The sequence below is a fragment of the Capsicum annuum genome, chromosome 8 (genome assembly GCF_002878395.1).
Source record: "Capsicum annuum cultivar UCD-10X-F1 chromosome 8, UCD10Xv1.1, whole genome shotgun sequence".
NCBI classification, from domain to species: Eukaryota; Viridiplantae; Streptophyta; class Magnoliopsida; order Solanales; family Solanaceae; genus Capsicum; species Capsicum annuum.
Window position 1 is genome coordinate 172,570,956 of NC_061118.1, and position 17,082 is coordinate 172,588,037.

At 32.6% G+C, this 17,082-nt stretch overlaps 1 protein-coding gene across 1 annotated transcript; it reads left to right on the top strand.

Annotated features, from left to right (window-relative positions):
- Positions 1-11,519: 11,519 nt before the first annotated feature.
- On the top strand, positions 11,520-16,084 carry LOC107840597 (hippocampus abundant transcript-like protein 1). Its single transcript, XM_016684507.2, has 14 exons — positions 11,520-11,888; positions 12,126-12,237; positions 12,412-12,524; positions 12,621-12,743; positions 12,849-13,045; positions 13,817-13,892; positions 13,989-14,075; positions 14,198-14,278; positions 14,748-14,780; positions 14,894-14,947; positions 15,065-15,106; positions 15,400-15,478; positions 15,580-15,650; positions 15,786-16,084. Exons 1-14 carry the CDS (start codon positions 11,721-11,723, stop codon positions 15,864-15,866), a joined length of 1,317 nt encoding a protein of 438 aa, XP_016539993.1. The 5' UTR covers positions 11,520-11,720; the 3' UTR covers positions 15,867-16,084.
- Positions 16,085-17,082: the final 998 nt, after the last annotated feature.

Consider the following 17,082-nt stretch of genomic DNA (forward strand, 5'->3'; position numbering starts at 1 on the left):
TTCTGTTCAAGACCCTCCTGAAAAAGGGGATTTTACTTTCTGTTCAGAACCCTCCTGAAAAATGGGATTTTACTTTCTGCTCAGGACCCTCCTGAAAAATGGGATTTTACTTTCAGTTCAGGACTCTCCTGAAAAATGAGAGTTACTTTCTATTCAGGACCCTTTTGAAAAATGGGAATTTACTTTTTGTTCAGGACTCTCCTGAAAAATGGGACTTTACTTTATGTTCAGGAACCTCCTGAAAAAATAGGATTTTACTTTCTGTTCAGGACCCTCCTGAAAAATGAGAATTTATTTTCGGCTCAGAACCCTCCTGAAAAATGGGATTTTACTTTCTGTTCAGGACCCTCCTGAAAAATGGGCATTTACTTTCAGTTCAGGACCCTCCTGAAAAATGGGACTTTACTTTATGTTCAGGACCCTTTTAAAAAATGAGATTTTACTTTCTGTTCAGGACCCTCCTGAAAAATGGGAGTTACTTTCTGTTCAGGACCCTCCTAAAAAATGGGAATTTACTTTCTGTTCAGGACCCTCCTGAAAAATGGGACTTTACTTTATGTTCAGGACCCTCCTAAAAAATAGAATTTTACTTTCTGTTCAGGACCCTCCTGAAAAATGGGAGTTACTTTCTGTTCAGGACCCTCCTGAAAAGTGAGATTTTACTTTCTGTTCAAGATCCTTTTGAAAATTGAGATTTTACTTTCTGTTCGGGTTCCTCCTGAAAAATGGGACCACGCTTTCAAAATGAAATATGCCTTATGATAATCCTGGTGTGGGAAATTCGAGCAACATTTGGAAGGAGACTCACTTTCTTATTTGGTAAATCCAGCAACATTTGTGAGCAAACACACTTTTTTGTTTGGTAATTCAAGCGGTATTTGTAAGGAGATGCACTTCTTTGTGTGGGAAATTTAAGCAAAAATTTGTAAGGAGATGCACTTCCTTGTTTGGTAACTCAAGCAATATTTATAAGGAGACACACTTTCTTGTTTGGCTAATTCCAACAACATTTATAAGGGGACGGACTTCCTTGTTTTGAAAATTCAAGCAATATGTGTAAGGAGACGCACTTCCTTGTTCGGGGTAATTCCAGCAACATTGGTAAGGAGACACACTTCCTTGTTTGGGGTAATTCAAGCAACATTTGTAAGGAGACGCACTTCCTGGCTTGGGCAATTCAAGAAACATTTGTAAGGAAACGCACTTCCTTGTTTGAGTAATTCAATAGGCGTTAGTAAGGAAATACACTTCCTTATTTTGATAATTCAAGCAACATTGGTGATGCACTTTCTAACTTAAGTCTTGATTCCTAGAAGATGCACTTTCTAGTCGAGTTATTGCACTTAATCCTTAGGAGATGCACTTCCTTGCTAGTTTTCATTTTTAGGTGACACACTTTTAACTTAAACTTGTATCTCTAAAAGACGCACATTCTAGTTAGAATCCCCCACTTTAATTCTTAGGAGATGCATTTCCTAGTCTTGGTTATTTAATTTTACTCTTAAGAGATGCATTTCTTAGTCAGAGTCTTGATTCATCATTGCAACATGCAAGTAGGTATGATGTGACTTTTCCAAAAAGTCTTCTGAGGATAAACTGGGGCAAAAAATTCAATTTCTATTTTTGAAACTTTACTTTTCTGGCAAATAAATGAAATTTCTCTTTATAATAATATTCGTTTGGGGATAATTTTCTTTTTTTAGTTTTGATGTGATTTCAGGAGCCCGCCTGCAGAACAGGTGAAGAAGTTGAAAGCAGAGCAACAAGTTGATGAAATAGCAAGTCAGGAGCCCACCTGAAGAATAGGGTGATGAAAGTCGAGTCAAGAGCCAACAGAAGCTGTATAGATAGGATTTTTGTAATTTCATTTACGTTTTAACTTGTAATTTTCATTTTTTTGATGTAATGACAGAGCCGCGGATCGGAACCTCACTCGACTCTCCAACTTGGTATAGTCCACCTCTTCCAATCCTTTTAAATACCCGTGACTTGATTCTCTCATAACTTGGGTAGGAAGGATGTCTTAAGTCAAGAACCGGCTGTCCTTCTTCCTTCTGTTTCTTTCTTTGAATAATGGTCGGGTCAAAATTTGATCTCGCTGTCTACTTCTTTGCCTGAAAACAGTTCGTGTTTACATTCAAAGGGGGCATGATGTAGACACCTAATTCCGTCCCTGCCGAAGACCCGAGTTACACATTTTCATCCCTGTCTTACCACGTGCCCTCACCCATATGATTATATCTCATAAAAATACAAAAATAACAAACCTACTAACAAACCTAATCCCTAAATATTCTTTCGTAACAAAATTAACCACCTCTCCTATCAATTTTGGACAACACATCATTACCCCTACCCCTACCCCCACCTCACCACCCCACACCCTACCCCTACCCCCACCTCACCACCCCACACCCTACCCCCTACTCCCTACCCGTGGACCCCACCATTTTAATATATATACATAATTACACACATACTCTGAGGAGAACATTTTCTTTTGGCATTAACAGTAACCAAAAAAAAAAGGACAATCAGCAACAAAATAAGAAGAGAGCATTGAGCATCATCTTCTACACCTCACTCACAAAACTTAATCTTCTTCTTCATCATAGTACACACTCGCACTATTTTTCTTCCTCGCAACACACACAGCTACACAAAAAAACAAGCACACACAACCACCTCACCAAATACACTCACTATTCTCTCACCGTCGCACGCACGTACAGTGGAGTTTAAGAAGAGATGAAGACGAATAACGAGTAGGGTGATGAGAGAGGGAGAAACAGAGAGAGGAGAGAGTGAATCGAGAGAGAAAAGAAAAGAATTGAGTGTAAATGGTGAGAAATAGAGATCGATTTGAGAGGGCTTGAGCGAAGAAACAGTAAGAATCGGTGAAATCCCATCGAAAAAGGCTACCCATCGTCGAAATCTAAACCATTTTTCATCGTCTCTTGACACCGTCGGAGCTCGCCGGAGCTCCGACATCGAGAAAAAGCGAGATTGGAGAAAGAGAGATTCGAGAGAAAGAGAGGAAATCGAGAAAGGAGAGAGAGAGAAAACGGGTTGGCCGGACTGTGGTCGGTGAGTTCTTCACCGGAAATCCACTGAGTCGCCGCCAGGTACTCCGACGACCACTGTTGGGTCGCTATTACGGTGAAACCCATATGGGAACAACACTTCCAGCTTGACGTTGTGAAGGTACTCCAAGTCCTCGTCCTCGTTTCTAGTTCGAACTCACCTGAGAACAAACAGAACAGATCGGTGCGTCTTGGGTGTTGGAAACGCAAACGGGTAGACAAGAGTCGGGGTCCATTCGTAGTTGAGTCACGATTTGGGAGGTCCATAGTGGGTTTGCTCTGGCTTGTTTAAATCTGTCTATTTGGTCTTCCTATATTCGAGTTGGTTTATTCGTTGTTGAGGCTCGATTCGAGGTTCCGGTTTGGATTTCATCTAGTTTAATCGAATAATACTTGAAAGCGGCATTGAGGTTCAATTCTTTCTTCTCTCTCTTCTAATTCTTATGTGATTATGGAACGTGATTCGGTATGTGAATTGTTAGTGCTGGTTTGTGAATATTTACTTGTTTTGATTCGTTGTGGGTCCTCTCAATCGTGAATTATGTGATGAAATAATATCTCATTCGAGAAGCGGAATCAGTTATTTGGGGATGGGAATCAAAAATTGATAAAAGTGAATATTATGATATTTTTGATACATTGTTGATGTTGAATGCGATATTTCGTCGAGCGGGTAGGCAAACAGTAAGTTCGGGTAGGCAAGTTTAGGATTGGTGTAGTGTTGGAATGATTGGAATAGTTGTTGAATGTTTTGTTTATCGTATTTGGAAAGTGTATTTATTTAACCGGGGAATGCCCCGAGGTAATTTGTATTTACTCACTGGGAAATGCCCCAAAGAATTTTGTAAGCTAAGGATGCTCGTGATCAAGGCCTGAGGCATCGGGTAAAGCATGGTTTAGGACTAGTGTAGGTTATTTCAGTATTTTTATTTCGGGTTGTAATAATTGGACTGGATTTTACATTGTTGTTTTGTCTTGTTATTGTCTGATTATTTTGCGTGTTTTTGTGTGGTTTATACATTTCGTAATGCCAAAATAGTTGATACACTTTACCCAAGCGACCGTGGTTGAACCACGGAATCGAGGAGTGCCTAACACCTTCCCCTCGTTCAACAGAATTTCTTAGCCGGAATCTCTGTTCGTAAACCAGTTTAAGAGTCAAATGGTTTAGAAAAGGATTTTCTAAAGGTGACTTGGCACACCGGATTATGCCAAGTGGAGACTCTGAATAAAAAATGTAAATAATTCTTTTCCGAAATAAATTTTCATTTCTTGTCACTTAAATAATAAAACCCTTTCAAACTTAAAATATAAATCTTTTGAGTACATCAAAAAAGGGGTGTGACAATAGTGATCACAAAGCTTCGATTTTGGTCAAATTAATTCTTGTCTGAGCGGAAATTTTGATCCTAAAGAATGATTTTGAATGAAAACAATGAAGATATATATATATATATATATACAAACATATTGAATTCTATTATGGTGACAAAAACAATGAAGAAGTTGAGGGTTAGAAAATCAAACATCTACCAATCTAGACATGCAATCGAATCAAGTTAGATGAACATCAATCATATTCTCTAAATAGGCAAACTGGCTCGTTCTCCAGTTTAAAGTACAGCTCAATATTTATAGAAGTATTTCCTTAATAGAGTCTTATTTTAGAAGTATTATTCTAATTGAACAGTAGAAAAAATTATTAATTAATTCTCCTACCATATATTTTAGGAGTACCATATATTTGAGGAAATATAGTAGAAAGAAAAATATTAATTAATTCTCCTACCATATATTTTAGGAGACCCATATACTTTAGGAAGTATATTAGAAAGGAAAATATTAATTAATTTTCCTACCATATATTTTAGGAGTCCCATTATATTTTAGGAAGTCTAGTTAATATAATAAAAAATAATTAAATGATAAATTTAAAAAATAGTAAAAAGACAGTTTTGTCTAAAGAAGAGTTTTTTAATGGAGGACAAAAAGTTCAAATCACTTTTTAAAGGTTTTCACACTTTTAATATACTATAGATATAGATTACCCCAAATTAATTATTACTGCTTTGTGATTTTACTATATTACCCCTAATTAGCTATTATATGACATTTGTGTTTTAAAAAATAAAATAAAAAATAATTATAAAAGAAAGTAAAATAGATATTTAAGACATGTCTGCTTTAGTTGCTTCAGTCGTAATTTTACTATGTCACCCTTAAGTAATTATTATAAGTTATCTAAGTATTAAAGAATTAATAATATTTCATTAAAACTAAAATAAACATAAAATGATAACTTAACTCTTGATGTTTTAAATTAATTTGACATCTTATACGAGGTCCACTTAAAATTTTTTACGAGTATTTTTATAGCAATTTTGATATATCACTTCTAATTAGTTATTATTAGTCATTCAAGACGTTCCGTTTTCACTACTTCAATTGTGATATTTGATTGACTCTCGAAATTATATCAGTGTCGCTTAAATTGAAATAATAAATATTATAAATCACAATAATTAAAAATTTAAATTACGCTTAAAATATAAATTGTCTATCAATATCACAAAAGTTTGAACAAGAAGAGTATTATAAATTACAATAGCAAACAATTTAAAATAGTAAATTACAATGTTGAAAAAGTATTATAGATTACAATAGCTAATAGCTTAAAAAATCTTAAAACATAGTTAAAATATAATTAATTATCTAATTTTATTTATATCACATAAATTAAGACAAAAAATAACATATGTCATGGACCTTCGATATCTAGTTATTGTACGTATGTTTATGCGCTCAAGCTCACTCAAGATGAGAGGAATATTTTCTTCTAATTGTCTCATGTGTTCCTCTGTGATTGCTGTAGAGGTGAGATCTTTCAAGAAAGACTCAACTCCGTCAACGATTGACACACATTACATGGAAGAAATTCTCGAAATGCAATGGTATTAACCGTTGCATAAAACACATGACAATCATGACTCTTCATACCAAAAAGTTTAAGCTTGTTCATGCCAACATTGTTTCCAACATAATTTAATTCATGGAAGATAAACTTCAACCACAAATAAAAATATGAAGAAACAATATTTGTTATTGATAAGCGATGTGGGTACAAATCTGTTCCTCCCTTGATTCTTCTCTCTTGATTTTTTGCTTAATGTAGAAAGATTTGAATATGAATTTCTTCGTAATTCGAGGGCCATTAGTGGCGTATTTCTTGAATATAGGAAGATATGGATTTGATATGGATTCCTCCATAATTCGAGGACCGTTAGTGGCATATTTCTCGAACATAGGAATATTTGGATTTGATCTCCTTAAAAGGAGAATTTGTCGGTCTTCTTGATTTATTTCATTAATCAAGAAGAGAGGGTTTTGATCCCTTTGATTAATTTGTCGATCTTCTTGATTGATTTGATTAATCAAGAAGAGGGGTTTTTGATCCTTTTGATTAATCAAGAAGAGGGCGTTTTGATCCCTTTGAGATGTTAGAGATTTGTGAATATCTCATGAATTTGTGGGATATTTGGGATCTTGGAGATACCTCTTTAAAGGGATATTTGCCCCCTTTATATAAGGGTAGTTTAAGGTTTGAGGTAGAGTACCCACCAAGTTAGATTTAGAATAAAGTAGCTCCCAAGAACTCTAACCAAAACTGAACTCTTTTTGTAGAGTCCACAAAATTTCACTGTCTACAAACACATCTTCCCAGATTAGACACATAACCATTAGAAAATCTCAACTCTTGCAACCATTTACAAAGAACTTCTTTAGCCCTATCATCTAGTATATAACAAGCCTTTGAATACTTTTTGGTACTTTCATTCCGATGTAACTCTGGACGATGGCAAAGTAGTTTTAAACATTTTCTAGATTTTGCATTGTCCTTTGTTTTTTCCTTGACATTCATCACAATGTTGAAGATATTATCAAAAAAAAAAAAACTCGATATGCATCAGATCAAGGTTATGCCTAATAGGATTTGTTTTCCAGTAAGATAAGTCCCAAAAAATACTTTTTTCTTCCAACCACATGCATTATTATTTGAAATTTTGGCATTTATCGCATCAGAACCAAGTTTTGTCACTTTCATGAGTCCCAAGTCCTCAATATCTGTAAGTATTTGTACACCCGATTGTTAAGTAAATGCAATCTTCTGTATTGTTTCACTTCTCTTGAACCACTTTTTATTTCTTCACCACAGATGATTTAGTGGTAAGAACTTTCTGTGATTATCAAACTATGAGATCTTTCTACCATTGGGTAGTGAAAAAGCATCACATTCTTTCATGCAATAAAGACAGGCTAATTTTCCTGCTATACTTCAACCCGATAACATTGAATACATGGAAAAATCACTTATTGTCCACATCAGTGCAACTTTCATTTGAAAATTATTTTTACTTGAAACGTCATATGTTTGAATTCCCTCCTCATATAATTCTTTTAACTCTTGAATGAGATGCTGCAAAAAGACATTGATTTTCTGTTTTAATTTTTTGGGACCAAGTATAATCACAGAAAAAAATAAGTATTCCCCCTTAATGCACATCCAAGATGGCAAATTATATGGTGTAAATATCACATGCCAATAAGAATATTGTTTGCCAAATTGACCAAATGATTGAAAATCATCAGTTGACAAATCCAATCTAACATTTCTCACTTCAGATGCAAAAAAAGGGTGTGCCTGATTAAACTGTTTCCAAGCAGGAAAGTCAGAGGGATGACACATCACACCATCCCTTTCATGCTCAGAATGCCATCTCATATGTTTTGCTGTAGCATCGGATAGATATAATCTTTGTAAACGTGGAGCTAAAGAAAAATAATACATCTTCTTATAAGAAATATTTGTTTTCTTCTTGGAACGTTGATGTTTTGATCTCTTAAATCGAGGATGAGAACAAAATTTAAAATTGACAAGTTCCTTATACTCCCGCCAATAGAGCATACAACCGTTTTTGCAATAGTCAATCTTTTTAACCGGCAAGCCCAATCCTCTCATTAGCTTTTTGGTACTATAAAAGCTATCTATCATTATGTTATTAGTTGGCATCAGTTCTGATATAAATTGACACAACTCATCATACAATCTTTCTGAAAAATGATGTTCTGATGCCTTTAGATTCAACAGACGAGCAATGACAGACAATTGTGTGTGTTTATTTGGATTTTTCGGTCAAATTTCTTGTTTCGATGCTTTGAACAAATTATAAATATTTTGTGTTGTAGGATTTGGATCCTTTTTTATGTTACCATCATAAGAAGGCCTAGCAACACAAAAAATCATTGCTCAAAATTCATTGTGAGACTGAGAATTTACAGTTTCACCTGAAGCTGAAGCTTCTTCTTGATGATTATCAAGCACGGGTAAAACTTACATGCACCCGGTGTATACACCAAGCCAATACATGCATGCCATGTGTTTGAATTTAAAGTTCATGTTACTTAACCATGATTAATCAATATGTATTTTGCTTAATTTAATTACATAACCATGGTAAAGAACATTAGTTTGGTGTAATCACGGGGTGCGTGTAGGTTTTACCATCAAGCACACTTGAATTTGGAATGTAACTTTCTCCATACTGATGCTAACGATAATAATTCGGTACAAAGCCATTATTTTCAAGATGTGTCATAACTGTAAACTCATCCAAAATATTTTATTTCGACACTTACGATGATTACAAGGACATTTTAATTTTTCACCGTTCATACATTCTGGATGACTTTTATCAAATTTAACAAAGATATCAACCCCATCAATAAATCTAGGATTTATGAATCCATCTTCCAACAATCTATCATACATCCACTCACGGTCAGAATTATTCATATCGTGCACTCTGAAATCTAATAAATATGTTAAAAATGATGTGTTGAGAAGTTATTTTCATATAACAATACAACATATATATAAATTTGAGCCTACAAATAACGCTACCATAAAAATGTTGAGATTTTAGGAAGTGTTCCAATTTCTAATCTTACATAGGTAATTTCTTTGGGGAATTTGATTACTCATTATTTGTATTGTGTATAATTCAAACTCAACAAGGAAACTACACATACAGGGCAAATTGCCAAACTCTAAATTCATATTCATAGATTTAAAATCATAACAAACTAACACATGAATATCAATCAACCCAAATTTGCAAATTAACCACCAAAACTACATCCATCCTGAGCAGCCAGGCTTGACAATTCCAAAAAAAAATCACCATGAAGCATCTTATAATGTCATTTTGCTACTCATAAACAAACTATCAATACAAAAATGAAAAAATAACAAGCAAATCAAAACTGAAAATGCATAAAAATTGAAAGATCCACAACCAGATCAGAAATGGAACAAATAGTTCAAAAATAACTATTTTAAGACATATCCAACTATAGAAACAACACAAGACAAAAGTTTAAAAATCACAAAAATAATTCATTGACAAATGCTCTTCAATGCACAAAAATCACAAATCCTTTTTTTAGACCAGTTCAGCAAATAGAAGCATGTAAAGTCAAATGCATAAACTTCTTGAATCATAAATTTTACAAAAAATAAAACGATTCTTTAAAGTTATACCGAAAACAATCAAACTAAAGCAAAGGGTTATTGCTCTCAAAACCCTTTGAGAGTTATTGTTCTCATAACCGAATCTTATGCAAAGGGTTATTGCTCTCCTAAACAAGAAGAAGAATAGAACGTACCTTTCTATCAAAAAAGGAGAGGAATCCAGAACTGAAACAAAGGGTTATTGCTCTCCATTACCTTTCTGCCTCAAAGGGTTTTCTATGTTTTGAGGGAGCTGAAATTTTGAAAAGATGTTGAAAAAAAATAAATGAGGAAAAGTGAAAATAGAGAAAATTTCAAGGAAAAAAATGCGCCCAATTCTTTTTTTTGGTAGTCAAAATGCGCCCAATTTTGTCGAGGAAACAAATGGATCGAATATATATATTTTTTTAATTTTACTGTGACGAAATAAATTCGTCACAAATTTTTATTATATATTTTTTTAAAAAATATTGTGATGGAATGCTCAATCAATCTCAAATTTAGTAATGAATTTGAGACAGAAAGTTATTATTTTTTCTCATCAGCTTTAATTTGTCTGTCATAAAAATTATATTTAAATTTGTCAAAAATTTATCACAAATCTGTTATTCTTTGAATTTTTATATGAAAATAAAAAATAATTTTTTTTATATTTATGCAAAAATAATCCATCATAACTTCATCAAAATTCTGTCACAAATTATGATAGAAGTATCCTAATATTCCGTCACAATTTTACCATTTTCTTGTAGTGCTATATACTATAGTTATTCACGTGGATCACTAATCCATGCATTTGCCCGTATTTTCTCCTACCCTCCTCTTGTTTTTTTTTTCGGGATAATATTCATAAAAATATTCGAACTTTGATCGAATTTTTAGTTGAGCTTATTGAACTTTGCAGGTTTTCTATTACCTCCTAGATTTTTTTTATTTTTTTTTAATGGCATATATCCGCCACTTGAACACGTGTAAATATGAGGTTGACGCGTGTATTACACGCGCCAATATATGTGTAAAAACGAAATTGATGCATATATTACACCGCCAACCGTCGAAATTATGTATAGAGTTTCGGAGGAAATTATCCCTTTTTCTTAACATACGTAGCATTTTGTTTTTAAAAGTCTGGCTTAGAAAAGGCACACATTAGCAAAATTTTCTGGAAATATCACATGAATTAGAGTTGACTAACTTCATAGATGAAATTATAATACTAATAAAATAGCTTTTTTCGTGGCCATTGTGACTCAATAAAAGAATAAAGAAGCTAAAATGATTCGATAGGAAGTGCTTGGCAACAAATCAAATTAAAATGCAAATAAAGAAAGTAAAGATGCAGCAGAATTATTTCATATAGATGCAGCAGAATTATTTCATATAGTACTACATTCTAGTCAAATTCTAAATGATGGGCAGTTCAAAAGGTTCCATCATAGTGGGGAACATGACCTAATTCGTCCATGTATAATACTTTCAAGCTGTGTTAGAGGTTGGTAGTATATACTTAAAGATACCATGCGAAAATGATTTATTCAAATTTCCTTTCAATCATTATATGAAAATTACATTATATATATAAAGTTTATTTTTATATATAGACGTTGAATTACCTGAACTTCTTTATACGTTGAAACTTTCAAATAAAAATTCTGATTCCGCTGGTGCAACTATCTATAATTGTCATTGGGATAAGGTTTATTGGCTTGTTTCCTTTGACCTTGTGCTAATGCATTACTATTATCTTTTTCACCAACCTTACCAATAACTAATTAGACATAATAATTGAATTTCCCATCGAAAGGGACAAGCAAATTGTCAACTAGTATTCAAGAAATGAAGAAATAAAAAATCACAAATAATATGTACCTACTAGTCATGTACAATTTTATTTCTGATAAATGGGCATTGGGCCAATTTAATTTGTCTTTAAAAAAAAAGAAGTACCTACTACTGTCTAAAAATGTTACTATTAGCTGAAATATGAAGGTACAACAGCTACCAATTCAATATATAGAAAGGTGATCATTTGAAGCAGAGCAAATCAAGCAGAGTTTAAAGAGAGCATAATGGATAAGGAGGTTAGCAGTTTGAAACACTTATTTGTGACAGTGTTTCTCTCAAATTTTGCTATAATGGTGGTGAATCCAGCAATTATTGATATCACTATGGATGCAATTTGCCCTTCTCAAGACAAGTGCTCTCTTGCCATTTATCTTTCTGGTTTCCAACAGGCTGTAAGTACGCCAATTCTTCTAAGTATTTTCTTATTAATTAACTGATCGATAGGGGATGAAGAGCAATATGTTGAATTACTATATAAAGAAGAAGAGTTATAAACTATAGGACTTGTTGTTCGAGTAGAATTATTTCGATTTTTCTCGTTCCTTAAGAATAGGGATTTGAGATGATACAAATTCCTCCTCATTCTGTTGTGCTCGGCGAAACCAAACTTAATTAGAAGATGATTGCAGATTGTGGGATTGGGATCAATGTTGTTGATGCCTTTGATTGGAAATTTATCTGATGTGTATGGAAGGAAAGCTTTGCTCACAATCCCTGTCACTCTCTTGATTTTTCCTTCAGGTAAATCTTATCTTGTTGCCATGCAACTGCCTGAGTGTTGGAATTCTAGACTTTTTTACTGTGCTGGTGAATTTTGAAAATTTTCGACAGCTACCCATTATCGGAACAAGTATCAAAATATTACATCAAGGAAATGAGACTGAGTACCTATTAATTTTTTCCATTTTTTTAAAGTAATAATGGCATATAGGAGGACTACAAACTATTTCTATGCTTATTATGTTGTAAGGACCCTGACTGGCATGGTCAGCGACACTGGAATTCAATGTCTCCCCATTGCTTATGCGGTAATATTTGAGCCTAAATTTAGCTCAATTATGACTTTTTATTAACTTAAATTTTTATCAAGACTCTAAATTTTGGATTCGCTTATGTTAAATCAGGCTGATTGCATGCCGGAAGGGAAGCGTGCTTCTGCTATTGGAATTGTGGCGGGCGTAGGCTCTGCAGCATTTGTATGCTCTACCTTTGCTGTTCGTTTCCTCTCGACTGCTCAAATATTTCTGGTTTGCTCCACTTTTCTCTAAATCATCTTCTTATGATTAATTTCTCATTAGTATTTTTGCTCTTTGTTTCTGTTATAATTTGTTATAAAATTTGTTGGTACGAAGGTATCGTCCATTTCTTCATCAGCCGCCGCAATATACATGACGATATTCCTAGAGGACTCAAATCGTCACATTAATACAGACGAGGATCCTGTGAATCAACCCATATTATTAGCCAACAACGCTAATGAATGTACAAGTGACTCCTCTCCTAAGAATATTCCACCATTTTACCATGTTATTTGCTTGCTCAAGAGTAGGTAAGATGTCACCCTATCAAGAAAAGTACTTTACTCATTATGCATTGGTGATGATGATTCCACTTAACCTACCTTTGGTATCTTATCATGATATTGTTGGTGAATGAGTCATTTAACTAACAGTTGTAAGCTATAAATTCGCTTATGTCTAGATTGTCTCCCAACTTTGGACCCATAGATTCAAAAAAGTTGAAATAGACAACTTTTTAATCGTGACCATATCTATCTTTTAAAATAGTACTCCCTTCATTTCAGAATAAATAAATTGTTGGGGATATTTATTGGTGTTTCAAAATAAGTGAATCATTGAATTTTTTTTTCAAATTTACCCTTATGATTTGACAACCAGTTAACTTTTGAAAAGGTATTAGAGGGTCAACTTTTTATTTTTTTGGGGTAAAAATAGAAAGTTGTGTTAAATTTATGTCTTTAATGTTTTTTTATCTTTGTGCCAAAAATAATTCATTTATTATGAAACAGAGGAAGTAGTATTTTGTACCTCTCTACGCGTACATGAACTTATTTCACCCAAAAATGGGAAGAAAAAAAAAAAAATCTTCTTTCCCAAGTAAGAATAGAGAGGGGGGGACCGGGCGGGGGGGAGGGTTCACAAATGGCCATTTTAAAATTTTATAATTGAAAATTGCCATTATCTTCTCTTTTGTTTCCTTTAAAAATTGCGAACTAGCGAAGCACGAAGGTTAACAAAGTATTCAGATTTACTTGTGCATTTTTCTCAGATTCATTTAATTTAATTTTTTATTTTTGCAGCACCACACTTTTATTGGCAACAGCTATTTCATTCTTGTATGGTCTTGCTGAGGGTGGAATACAAACTCCATTTCTGGTACTCATATCTCTAGCTCTCTAAAATTGTCAATTGCTTAGAGAATTTAATTAATAACCTTACCATCACATCATTATTATTTGTGTTATTTTGTAGTACTTCTTAAGGGCTCGATTTGGATACAACAAAGACAATTTAGCTGTGCTAATGCTTATTTGCTACGGAGGAGCAACATTTTCTCAAGTACATGTTCAAATTGATTCTAATCTGACAATTTACTTTATTAATTTCATTGCATGTACTCATCAGTTTTAAATTGTTCTTAAAATAATCTTGTCTTTTTCCTTGTCAAATTTTCGGAACAGTTAATCTTAGTGCCTAGGTTGGCTCCTATAATTGGAGAGGAGACAATACTTTGCTTGGCACTCATAGCTGGTTTTAGCAACGTATGTACCTTCTACTATTTTGTGTAACTTCACATTTTTTCTCTTCTTAATCTTATATCTCGAAAGAGTGTAAGCTATATATACATACTGATGACATAGTAAAGTTGTATACTATTAGGACAATATAACTAGATATAACAATTTATTATTTTTTAAGTCTCGTGTAAGGAGATCAGTTATTACATGTTGTAGATCAACCTAATCTAATACTGCAAAAATTCTTTAAATTGTCCATGTACAGAAAATAAAAAGGCATCCCGGTGCACTAGAGCTATCGCCATGTGTGGTGTCATGAACAAAAAAATTACACAAATTTTGAAATGGGTTCACATAGAATAAAACAGATATAAAGGATTTAAATAATCAATCCTAACTATTATAGAATTGAAGGATAATTCGATATACTTTCTTTAAACCTTTTTATTGTACGCAACTAACTGTAATTTTTTTTTCTCTTGCTATTCTGCAGATGCTAATAGATAGCATTGCATGGGTAGCTTGGGTAAGCTAATTAAAGCTTTGAACTTTATACTTATAAGTGGTAATATCAGCTTATATATTTCCCAATTCAACATACATCTTTAATTTTCACATTTTTTATGATATATATTTTAGGTTCCTTATGTAGTTGCTTTGTTTCCTATGTTTCTCTTCCTGGCAAAACCAGCTGTAAGTTTCTCTTGCTTACTTCAAAACAAAAGAAAAAAAGCTTGTCAATTTGTTGTTTTTTGGATGATTGATTATCATCATTGTAATATTAATTTAAGTGTTTTATTCAATAAATAGTTACAAAGCATTGTTTCAAAACAAGTTGGACCAAACGAACAGGTAATCAACATGTATACCTTACATTAGCCATATTTTATTATTGTAATATACCTGTTTTAACTTCTAGACATTGATAATACATACTGTCTGAATTATATGTTATTTAATTAAAAGATAATTACAGATAACTATACATATTCCCCACAAAAAAAAAAAAAAAAAGACTAAGTAACCTGCCTGCTACAATACATTAATATATATATATATATGATTCATTTTTTAAATAGAGGATTTATATTTACTTGTTATATATTAGTGAATGTTCCATTGTTTTTTCCCCAACCTGGTTATAGGGAATTGCTCAAGGATGCATTTCTGGCATAAGTTCCTTTGCCAACATTCTATCTCCATTTATATATAGTCCTTTGACAGGTAATTAATTAAGTTGTTCAATTATATTTATAAGTTAATTGTACGTTTTAATTTGATCTAAATTTCAAAACTAACAACATACTCAATTCACATCTTTATAGATCTCTTCTTATCTGAGAGGGCACCATTTAATTATCCTGGTTTTAGTATGTTTTGCATCGGCCTTGCTTGGGTAAGCAATATACTCACTGATTAACATACGTTGTCCATTTTATTCAATTGATCTGATAGTATAAATATTTTTAATATTTTTCATAAATTAGTAATTGCGGAACGTTAATTATGATTTCGTCAAATGTTTGTGCAGTTGATAGCAATTATACCTAGCGTGATGATAAGGTTTGGTACCTGTGATTCAAGACACAAAATAAGGGACATCCTTTGCTAGAAGGTTTGAAGGAGAATTCAGCAGGCTATATTAATTTGTATATCTAAAATCCATTCAAGTGATGTATTTTATAGGAGAGTTTTGTGAAGCATCCAAATTCTTACAACAACAATAAAAATAATACACCCAATATAATTTCACCTATAATGTTTGAGAATGACGTTTACCCAATATATTTTCTATCTTATAAAGATTGAGAGACTGTTTCCAATGAAAAACAACCAATTTCTTGTAGTATCAAAATGATCAATTGTCACAAAACTTTTAATATCTTTTTGCTACTTATTATATTTGAAAGTACATGCGGAAGGAGATATACAATTACGTTCTGAAGTTAGTCAAAGACACTTTTGATCAGTGTTTTAAAAGACGAGGGTGCGAGGCGATGCATTTTACATAATATGAGATGAGGTTTAAGTCCCGAAACATGAGGCATAACTTTCATGGATCTACAGGACGCGTATCTCATGTATCTTTATTTTTATAATTTCATTACTAAAAGTATAAGTAAAAGCTAAATTTTCAATGATTCTACAAATAAATTCATATAAATCACCAATTAATAATATTAAAAAAAATATTATAATTATTATTTAAGAAAAGTAACAAAACAAAAAATGATATAACCGAGATAATCTCTAAAATCAAAGTGAACATTCATCTCCACATCTACTAGTCGTTCCTAATATCAACTAATATTACACTTATTATATATATATATATATATATATATTTCAAATAAGGGGAATGATAAAAAGTGTAAGATCATTGTCAAATAATGAATAACGTTACTTCAAGAACATAGTGCTTTGGACTCTTTATCCTATCAATTTCTTTTTGAAACTAGTAACTTGAAGAATTTTGTTTTGTCAAATTTCAAGCATAATAATTCACAAATTATTTGTGGTTGTGTTATTTTCTATGAAACCTGCTTTCTGTATTTACATATTTTAGAAAAAATCATTATCATATGATAACATAAGGTATATATATCATTATATTAATAATAAAATATATATTTAGAATAAAAATGTTTTAAAATAATAAAAATTAAATTCAATGTTCGGACCTACATTTTTATACTTGGGACTTACACTTTTACATTCAAAACTTACGCGTAAAATTCTAGAACTTACGCCCTATGATTCTACGTTTTTACTTATACACCAAAATATTTTTACTATGCCCCGCTCTGAGACTCACATTCACCTTGAAA

Bases quoted from the DNA above. Each gene is read 5' to 3' on its own strand.
- LOC107840597 (XM_016684507.2), top strand. From the start codon at position 11,721: ATGGATAAGGAGGTTAGCAGTTTGAAACACTTATTTGTGACAGTGTTT. The intron at 12,525-12,620 runs GTAATATTTGAG...ATGTTAAATCAG, and splicing joins GTCTCCCCATTGCTTATGCG to GCTGATTGCATGCCGGAAGG. The intron at 14,076-14,197 runs GTACATGTTCAA...TTTTCGGAACAG, and splicing joins GAGGAGCAACATTTTCTCAA to TTAATCTTAGTGCCTAGGTT.